Raw genomic sequence first — 9,798 nt, forward strand, 5'->3', positions numbered from 1 at the left:
CCATCGCGCCAGGCGAGGGCCGGGCGCGGCGCGGCGGGGCCGTCGATAGTGGGGTGAGGTTGCGCCAGCCCCCCGAGGGCCTGCTGCGTAGTATGAAATCATTCAGGTTTCCTCGTGATACGACGCATTCCACGGCCCTATGCAGATGCGGCAGCGGCTGCTTCGTAGCCTGAGGGAGCGCACGCCGCCAACGCATACCCGCCCACACCGCATGCATGTTCCAAGCCTGCATCCAAACTCACCTGCCAAGCTATCGGTCGGCCACAGAGTCCTCTATGCCTACGTGACACTGGTTCTGGGGTTGAGCTGGTCCCTGGATGATCCTGGCCGGGGTGATGCTGTCGCGCCGAGTTCAACGCGACACCACGCCCTCAGCCAGAGCGGCCATAGATATGAATGACGTGGGCACCGCCTGAGGGGACTTGGCTGGCTGCGGTGCACATGCTTGCAATCTTCGTTGCGCCCCGGGCCGCGGGATGGGGCACAACTACTATGTGAATATGCTGCATCTATGTATGACACAGAGGCCCGCCAACCTGTAAAGTTGGGCCTGGTGCGTCTGAATCCGCCGCTTGCCGAGACAGAATCCACGTGAGGCGCTTCCGCCTGAATGCGGCATGACGCAGGGTTGGCGGCTGCGGCACGCCACTTCAACAGCCTGTCTGCCCAGTTTCCGCGATTCACAAAGCACAATATTTACTGGGACCGAGCACGTTGCAGCGTTCATACATATGTCATCGCCCGGGGTTGATCTTGGGCACACACCGCTGGAACCCAGCCTAACAAGGAAGGAAATATCTCGCCTTCAAAGACCCGGCCTTTCCGGGCAGCCCGGGTCGCGCATGAGCCACATACACTCAGGCTGAAGCCGTATGCCAGCTGCACATGCGCCCCTCAGCACGCCCATCACCTTCACACTGCTGTCAAGCTCGCCCTTGCTACTCGTGAACCCAATCTGATCTTGCCCACCCGATCATATCCGCCACGGCCGTCCCAGGAATGCGTGCAGCGCGGGCCTGAGCGGTGGCAGCACGCCTATTGAAACATAAAATTGGTTGCGACCAGCGTAGACGGCTGGGCGGCGATGTAAGCCACAGCATGCTAGGGTTCGTTGTCACACACGATGCGCTCTGGTTGGCACAACGCATGCTTTAGCAGCCATTGCTGAATCTTTCCCATGCCAGCTGTCCTAGGCTGATCGTGCTGCCCCGATACTGGCTGCCCTCACACTGGCTCTTTTCGGGTGTTCCTGGGTCCGGCCGCATTATTGTGCCCGCCCGGCCGCCGTCAAAGAGGAATCCCTTCGCAAGGCAATCACGCACATGGCACCTTACTTAGATGATCAGTGACAAGAACCTCTGCGATCCTCACACAGACCAGGCCTGCCGCAATCAATGAATATTCAATACACTCAGCCGCCGCCACGGCTGGCCCACAGGGCTGGCCCCGCATGTTCCAGCGGCGCCCGTCGGGCACGGCTGGGCAGCTGCCAGCTACCCGCTGTACCGCCCCGCCAGCTCAGCGGGTGGCAGCTCCTCCATGATGTCAGGGTTTAGAGCAAGGTGCTGCCGCACCTGGAAAGGACGCGGATGTGAAATGGCAGGACGCTGTTGGCCGCAGAGACTGCGTCACCGCAGGGTCCGCTGCCGCGCCCAGCGCGCTATGCCCGCTGCGTGCGCCCTGGTCGTGTCGACAGGCCTGATCGTTGAGCCGCAGCCTGGGGCACATGGCGCCCGGGTGTCCGGTCTGCCGCTCGCGTGCATGGCAAAAGCATGCATGCGCACGCGCGTACACACACACACACACACACACGTGCAGAGCGCAGGCACCCTGCCTCGCGCGCCCCCGCCCCTCATCTCCCTACCGTTGTCTGGCGGTCGGCGAGGAATGTGGCGTCCAGGAAAGACTCATAGGCCTCCGGGCAGCAGGACTTAGCCGCGAGGACGCAGTGGCGCAAATACACCCTGGGTGCGGTGCGGGGTGAGCAGCAGGGGAGAGGGGGGGCAACCTGATTCGGCCTGCAGCTTGAGGGTGCTCAGATGGGTATGCAATGTGCACAAGGGGAGGATAGCGGCCGCCCGGTCTGAGAGGCGCTCGGCACGCGTCGTGTGCTTCTTCGCGTGCACACGCCCCTCCCGCCCGCAGATCACACATGCACAACCACACGCCAGACACGTGTACTCACACACTCATGCATGCACGCACATGCCCTTCCCTGACGCAGAGACCCACTTGCACGCGCGCGCGCGTGTGTGTGCGCGTGCGCACGCCCACCTCACCTGCAGGGCAGCACATCGTCGCGCCAGACGCGGTCGATCCCCCAGACCCCCCACCGCCGGGCCCACTCGTCAGGGGGACAGCGGGTCGCTTTGTAGTGCTCATCCGTGTTGGCTGCGCAGATCACCTGCGGCAGCAGCGGCGATGCAGGCGCGAGAGCAGGCCAGGCGTGCCTGGGCCTGCTGGCCACCCTACCGCTCAGGCCGTTTTGCGGAGCTGTGCACGGTCTGCCCCTCCTGCCGACGGCCAGACTGACGGCCAGAACCGACGGCCACATCGGGGTGTCGGTCCAGAAGAGCAGTGCGTTGGCTTCAACTTGAGCTGCGTTCCAGCCGCCTGCTCAGCCCACAAGACAGGTTGGAAGTCAACTAGCACCGTTGGACGCTGCGAGGCTGACTCACCGCCAGCCGCTCGTCGCCGCCACCATGCAACGCCTCGGGCCGCACCGCCACGAACCGAAACTCCTGAGCCGGAGCAGCAGGAGGCGGCGAGCGGTCGCGTGTGCCGCGGGCCAGGCGCATGCAAAAGCAAGGGCCGGCTGCACCCTTTTAGGTGTGGCAGGCGCCTGCCCGAGCTCGCTTGCAGACCCACTGTCAGACGCAGGGGAGCGCAGGGGCCAAGCATTAGGAGCGTGGCCCTGATAACGCTCACGTGCTCCCTGGCAATGAAGGCCCGTACAGCCTCAGGGTTGAAAGGCACCTGGCAGGGCCAAGCGGCGGGGATGGAGCCAGGGGATGCAGTGTGGGTGATATGGGTGGCAAGGCTGCTGGCGCCGCAACTGCGATTTGCGGCGTGCCAAAAACAGCGCCAGACTTGAGGGGCCCCAAGCCACGCCTTTCAGGGATCCAAGCAATCAGCGGCTCGGTGCAACACGTCACACGACCGATGACGTACAAACCCGGCTCATCACTTTTGAAAGGGGCCCCACTTCTCTTGCTCCCCTGGCTGCGCACCTCAAAGAGGGCCACCACCAGCTCAGCCCCGGGGCAGGGCTCGCAGCTCAGGGAGGAGATCTCGCCCTGCGGCGCGGTCGAAAAGGGTTGGGGGTTCATTGGGGTCGAGCATGCGACTCACAGGGCGCCTCGTTGGTAGAGCAGCCGGCGCCAGCGGCCTGGGCAGGCGGCCGAAAAAAATATCACGGCTGCTTCGCCCATTTGTAGACTGCGAAGCGCCCCCTCACTGGCAGCCGTTGGGCGCGGGGCGGCGGGCGGGGCGGCCGCCCGCGCAAAGTGGAGCGGCTCGGCGCGCACCGTCTCCGCCCGCGCGATGCCGCGCGCCCAAAACACGTCGGCTGTGTGGGCAAACACCCGCCGCCAGCCGCGCAGCCGGGCGGCCCTGAAGGATTGTAGGTCAGGGAACGTCGTCCGCGCGCTGCGCTCTTCGGTGGTGACGGGGCGCCGACGAGGCGGGCGCGGGCGGGTCGAATGGTGGTTTGGATAGCGTGGCGCTTCCATGTGAACTATACGCGAGATGCGGTAGGAGAAAAGAGAGCGGCATGCGCAAGCGGGACAGCACTCGTGAGGGCGCGAGCCGGCTGCGGCACCCGGCGCAGCTGCGGATGGCGCACGGCACAGGCCCAGGGGTGGCTGCCCCAGCCACCCGCTCACCGCTCAGCAGGCTCCCAAAGCCGGCCACCGTCATCATCCCATCCGCGCCGGCCAGGCCGGCGAACGAGTCGTCTAGTTCATCTCCGGGCTGCACCACATCGCCGCTGACTGCAGCTGTCATCGCGCCGGCCGCTCGCACTGCAGGGCCGTCCCGCACTGTAGGGACCCAGCACTGGCGTGGGGTGTGCTCATGGCCCACGCCCCGCCCGCTCGGCCTGCAGCGGCGCCTGTCAGCGCGCAGCTTGCTGTTGCTTGATCCTTTCAACCTAGTTTTTGGTACAACGCTACATGCAGCAATCATAGAATTGTGATGCAAAAAGTGATCAGCCAGATCACCCACCCTACGGTAAAGACTGCAAAGGGCTGGGCGCACCAATGAGAATTTGCTTGCTGGTGTTGATATTGCAGCGATTTTGCTGAATATGCTCCAGCGATCGTATCATCATAGCGGGTGGGTGTCACCCGCGCCATCTGCCCTCAACAACAATTGCTCCCTTTGCACTTTCCCGCATCGTACGTGTTCAAACAAACTCGTCAGTATATAAACCTACCTTCCCACCTTCCTCTTGCACCCAACTCGCAATTGGCGCCAGGTCCGACAAAGCTGCCTCGCCGACACCTCGGTGCCACTTTTGGGCCAGCAGCCTGCTGGTTGAGATCAACTCACATCAATTATTCCATCAGCTTGTCTCGGACCGCCATTGCTGCCGGCCGGCGAAGGGACCTGTGTGCCCGTCGTCCAGGCTCTCAGGGCCTAGGACGCTGCTTTAGCAGCCCTAGTAGACATCTCAGGACTGCAGATACCCCCTGGCACGCCGCGCCGCGGGCAACAACAAACCTTGAGAGACGCGTGCGCACACGCCCAGGCCTGTCGGCCGACAGCAGCCACCACGAGGCACTACTCTCTGTCCCACGCTGCGCTCAGCGCCATTTCGGACCAGACCATCCACGGCCGCGGCATGGCGATGGACGCGGACTTTGCGTCGGACCAGGTGCAGCAGCAGCAGCCGCAGCAGCACGACACCGCGCTGACCAAGCAGATGAACGTGCAGCACCTCTGCGACCACCGGTGCAGCGTGCAGCACATGTTCGGCAATGCATTCCGTTGCCAGTCAAGCGGCCAGGTGCGCCGGCGCAGCGGGGTCGGCTGTGAGCGCGGCATGGGGCGTGCAGCATTCGTCTGGTCAAGGGTGGCGGCGGCGCCAATGCGTGGCAGTTGGTTCTGGACTGTTCCTGCCCTCTGGGCGTCTCGCGCTCGCGGCCCGGCTGCAGCGGCAGCGCCGCACCTGCGCCTGCTCTCATGCGACACCCGCATGTTGCGGGCTGCTGCAGAAACTTTACCGCGCCATGTTCTCGCGGCGCTCAGGCGCTGAAGCCCGACGCCCGCGCTCGCCCGCTCCCTCCGCCGCTCCCTCCCCGCAGCTGCATGTGTGCGACGCCAATTGCACCCAGCGGGTCTACAACGACCGGTACTCCACGATCTGCCGCATCAGCCGGAAGGTCTTTGCCAACGCCTGGGCGGCTCCGGCGCCGTGCAGGTGTGTGGGCAGCGCCGCACGCCGCAGCTGCCGCGCTGCAGCACCGGGCAACCTCTTCGCGGGTGGGATCTGCCACGCGACGCCAGCCACAACGATTCAGCCGCCGCGCCCTTCACGTTTGCGTATCATTTCGCGCTCTCACGCGCAACCCCTTTCTTCCTGTCCTGCAGGAAGCGGTCGTGCTCATTCTCCGAGGAGGCCCCCGCCGACGCGTGCCGCAAGCGCGGCCCGGGCGCGCCCGCCGCATGCCCCGACGTCCCGGGCTTTTACGCGGCCGGCCCCGGCAGCCAGGGGGACGCCATGGTGATGTGACGACCTTTGGCTCCTCGCCTCGGGACGCCCCTGCCGTCTGTGGCGCAGCTCGCCAGGCCCGGGCCCCCGCTGGCTCAATGGGCGACATAGTAGTGTCTTGATCCACGCCTGCACGCCGCGATTTCTGGCGGCCACCGCTGGGGGGTCTGAGCGTCTGCACCTCTCCATCTGATCAAGTGTCTTTACCTACTATGTTTTTTTCCCACGCCTGCGGCCGCGGCGCACGGGACCCGCGCCCCACTCATGTCATGAGGGGCGGCCCGAGGATAGTCTCGGTTCCAGTAGCGATGGATACTAGCGTGCGGCCCTGTGTCGCGCGCCCGGGGCCAGCCCAAGCACGACCCTGGCTGCGATCGATGAGACCCCGTCACCTTCGCCCCCACTTTGACCCCGCCAGCCCTGGTTCTTCCCTACCCAACACAGTGCTGTGCGCTGACCCGCCCAAGCGCCTCCTTCAGCCTTCAACACTGATTTTATTTTGGGATGCCTGACTAACAACAAAAAGCACATACAACGCACGACAGGCGCAGACCCAGTCACACAGACACAGGATGGTTTTAAGCGTGACGGTATCTGACCTTGAGCGCAGCCCCCCTTGCAGCGCAGCGCAGCGCAGCCCAGTGCAGTGCAGTGCAGTGCAGCCTCTGAAAGTGCTGAACACGCACTACCAACGACCCACCGTCCCGCAAGACACCCGCGCCCGCGCGACGCGGGCTCTCGCACGCACGGCCCGGCGACGGGTTTTGGTCCGCCTCTCCTTCTTGCTTCACCTGGGGCTCGTTGTCGCCCCAGTGTCGCGCCACTTTTGCACTATTTTTTAGAGGCTTTGAAGCTGACACACGCGCGCATGCCCTCGGTTGGTATGTGCATGTGCGCATACCCGCTGCGTACGCAGGTGATGACATGCGGCCAAGGCCGGAAACACCCCGGCTCGATTTTTTTTAGCTGGACCGTCTCGGGGGAAAAGGCGCCGCAGTGCCTCGCATGCGTGAGCATGTGATCAACAAGAACAGCAAGCTGGCCTCGGCCGTGGGCCCGCCCTCCTCCCGAATCCCGCGCTCTCAAGATGCCCCATCCACCCTTGCGGCGGCGGTCTCAGCAAGTGTTCCTCTGGGGCGCAGCCCTTGCTGTTGGAACGCCGGGGTGCGTTCAATCTGTAATCTTCTGGACTGTCTCACAGTGTACATGCAAGCTCATGCGAGTGTGCGGACGCTCGTGCGCGCGCGCGTGTGTGTGTGTGTGTGTGTGTGGAGAAGGAGAAGTACTCATGCAGGGGTGGTGTGCATGTGCCGTAGTCAACTGGACTGGCAGAAAGATAAGAGTGCGAAGCGTAGCTAGCCACCTCTGGTCGACCCCCCCACATGCGGAGCATCAAGGTTCCTGATGTGATTGCGCCATGCGTGCCTGGCGTGTCAGCGGGAAGCTCGTGGCACGCCGTATGCGCTCTGGCAGGCTCGTGCGGTCACCCCGCCCATCAATCAAACGTTATTACTTTTACTCCTGTCGAACGCGCCACTCATTCTTGGCATGCTGCCACACTGCCATGGCCCTCCTCCCCCACCCTCCGCAAGCTCAGTCGACCCAGCCTGGCATACTTTGCAACTTGCTCTGTGCGTTTGCATGCCCGCGATCACTTGTGTGAACTTGCCAGGTGTGGTCCTCTCCAAAACTGGGTCACCACCTGCTTCCGCGACGGGCCCGCGAGCCAGCAACACGCCCCAGCGGGAGAACCCAAATCAGCATGACCGGCAGCTGTCACCGCACGAGACACACTGCGCTGTTGCGCTCGGTGTGTCCGCCTGCAGCCCGTATCCAGGGCTCAAGAGAGTTTGACCCATGGCTCACTGCTTGCTACTTTATGGGTCAGTGATTCACTGTGATAGATTGCCACCTGTCAGGGCCATTGGTTTATAGGAGGCATCGGGGTCAATGGCGCCACTCGCACTGGCCGCGGACATGTGACAAATGGACTGCGGCGAGGCCAAGGCCAAGGCCAGGCGCCCCCACAAGAATGAGATCTGGGTCTCAAGAGGTAGATCACGCTTGTGCTTTAAATTTTCAACATGAATTCAAACGCAAACAACCTGCCCAGCCTAGTCGCGCTGCTGAAATCTCGAACAGTGCCTGCCTGGTGCCGTCTCCTTACTGCACAGGGGCCCGGCTTTCTTTGATGCAAGTGCGCTTGTAACACGATTTGAGGACAGTTACATGCATTTGTAGTTCTTGATCGCTTACGCACACACGCCTGGCTTCTTTTTCGCCACCCGCGGCACCTCATTGGCTCCGGCGCTCGTCATAACCAGATATAGCCTGACTAAAAGCGATGCAGCAGCTCTCATGCCTGCGGCCAAGGCTGCAGACAGTGTCGGTGCCGCGACGATGCAGCGCCGGGCTCCAGCCGCTGCGCCTGGCAAACCGCGCTCACCTCAACAGGTGCGATTGATGAACAATGGGTTACCTGCTCCAAACAAAGCATTATTGAGTGCCTTGGAACGTATCACAAAGCCATCAGCTGCCGCGCCAGCAGCTGCGACGTCGGCCGTTTCGCAGTGGCGAGAGCAGTGGCCCGCTCTTCACCTGGCGACGCCTGCGGTCCCGCAGGCTGCGCACCGCGGCGGCGGACGGAGCTGAGTCGGTGGCGGCGCCTCAGGAGGAGGTTGACATTGAGGATGAGGTGGAGGCATTCATGAAGCGGCAGGCCGAGCTTGAGAGCGGCGGTGAGGGGGTCTCACGCTCATATCCAGGCTGCGCGGTTCCAGGCCCCGCCGGAACAGCATGCGGCGGCGCAAGAAAGGAGCGGCATGTTGGACATGCGCAGCAGCTGCTTGTGCGTTCTGTAAAAGCCCTTTGATCTGGGGGCCAGGCGGCGGCACTTGGTGGAGAAGAGGACCTCCTGGCAGCTGCACCGCGGCGGCCAATTGCTCATGCGGCAAGCGGTCGCATGCACCTATACCCAACCCGGCGTCGCAGCCCACGCCGCCATGCAACGCGACGCCCCCCCTCGCAGAGGCGTTCGCACGCACGCGCGACCCCGAAAAGATCATCGGCGCTGATCTGGTGTCGGAGGAGGTGGGCTTGCCTGCGCTGCGTGCGCTGCGCACGCTGTGGTGACCGCGTGCGCTGCGCACGCTGTGGTGACTGCGCCGGCGCAGCACAGTCCTCGGCATGCGCAAGGGCCGCGCGCCCGCTCACGCGACCATGCGTGCATGCGTGCAGGCACACACACGCGAGCCTGGCCGTGACACACGCGTGCGGTGAACCCCCCTTGTTCCCTCGTCGAGCGGCACCTGCTCCCCCGGCGGCCGAAGCCTGCCTCATAGGTGCTGGACCGTTTGCGCACACAACCACACCTGTGGCATCCCTCTACATCACATACATGCACACACACACATATGCACACACAGACAAACTCACGCACACACACATGCGCCCACACATACACACACACATGTGCACACACACACTTTCCACCCGCCATGCAACGCACCCACCATGCAACCACACCACTGCAACCCCCAAACCCCACCCCCAGGAGGCCAAGGCGTACTGCCGAGAGGTGGTGTCGTTCCTGCGGGCGCTGAAGGCCAACAGGGACATGACGGTCAACGAGGCCAAGCTGGTGATAGCCATTGAGGACCCCCGCGCGCGGGAGAGGCGGCAGTTGGGCATCGAGGTGGGCAGGCTTGCGCGCCGGCGACGGGCTGGGCGCACATGCATGCCCATGTGCAAGGGCGGCTTATCGCGGGCGTGGTTTGATTTCGTCCCGCGTTCTGGCCGGCCTGCGTGGCCTTGAGTCCATGGGGGTTGGTACGCCCTCGCATAACCCTCCAGGCGCGCACATGCTTGCATGAATGCACCCACGCATCGGCAGACGCACGCGCATGCGTGTACACACACACGTTGTGCTCGCGCATGCACACGCACCTGCATGCACTGATACTCGGGTGCACAAACACTCACACGTATGCGCGCACGCGCACGCGCACACACACACAAAAACAAATACAGGTAGATATACATACATACATACATACATACATACATACATACATACATACATACAT

The 9,798-nt window shown here is 63.5% G+C and overlaps 2 protein-coding genes across 2 annotated transcripts; both read left to right on the top strand.

Annotated features, from left to right (window-relative positions):
• Positions 1–4,849: 4,849 nt before the first annotated feature.
• Positions 4,850–5,734, top strand: MNEG_10323 (hypothetical protein; the record flags this gene model as incomplete). The annotated part of the gene is made up of 3 exons (XM_014041204.1): positions 4,850–5,008; positions 5,307–5,422; positions 5,593–5,734. The coding sequence occupies 3 exons, from the start codon at positions 4,850–4,852 to the stop codon at positions 5,732–5,734; spliced, it is 417 nt and encodes a 138-aa protein (XP_013896658.1).
• A 2,323-nt stretch (positions 5,735–8,057) lies between these two features.
• On the top strand, positions 8,058–8,845 carry MNEG_10324 (hypothetical protein; the record flags this gene model as incomplete). The annotated part of the gene is made up of 3 exons (XM_014041205.1): positions 8,058–8,167; positions 8,336–8,451; positions 8,742–8,845. The coding sequence occupies 3 exons, from the start codon at positions 8,058–8,060 to the stop codon at positions 8,843–8,845; spliced, it is 330 nt and encodes a 109-aa protein (XP_013896659.1).
• Positions 8,846–9,798: the final 953 nt, after the last annotated feature.

The sequence above is a fragment of the Monoraphidium neglectum genome (genome assembly GCF_000611645.1).
Source record: "Monoraphidium neglectum strain SAG 48.87 unplaced genomic scaffold scaffold02271, whole genome shotgun sequence".
Lineage (NCBI taxonomy): Eukaryota > Viridiplantae > Chlorophyta > Chlorophyceae > Sphaeropleales > Selenastraceae > Monoraphidium > Monoraphidium neglectum.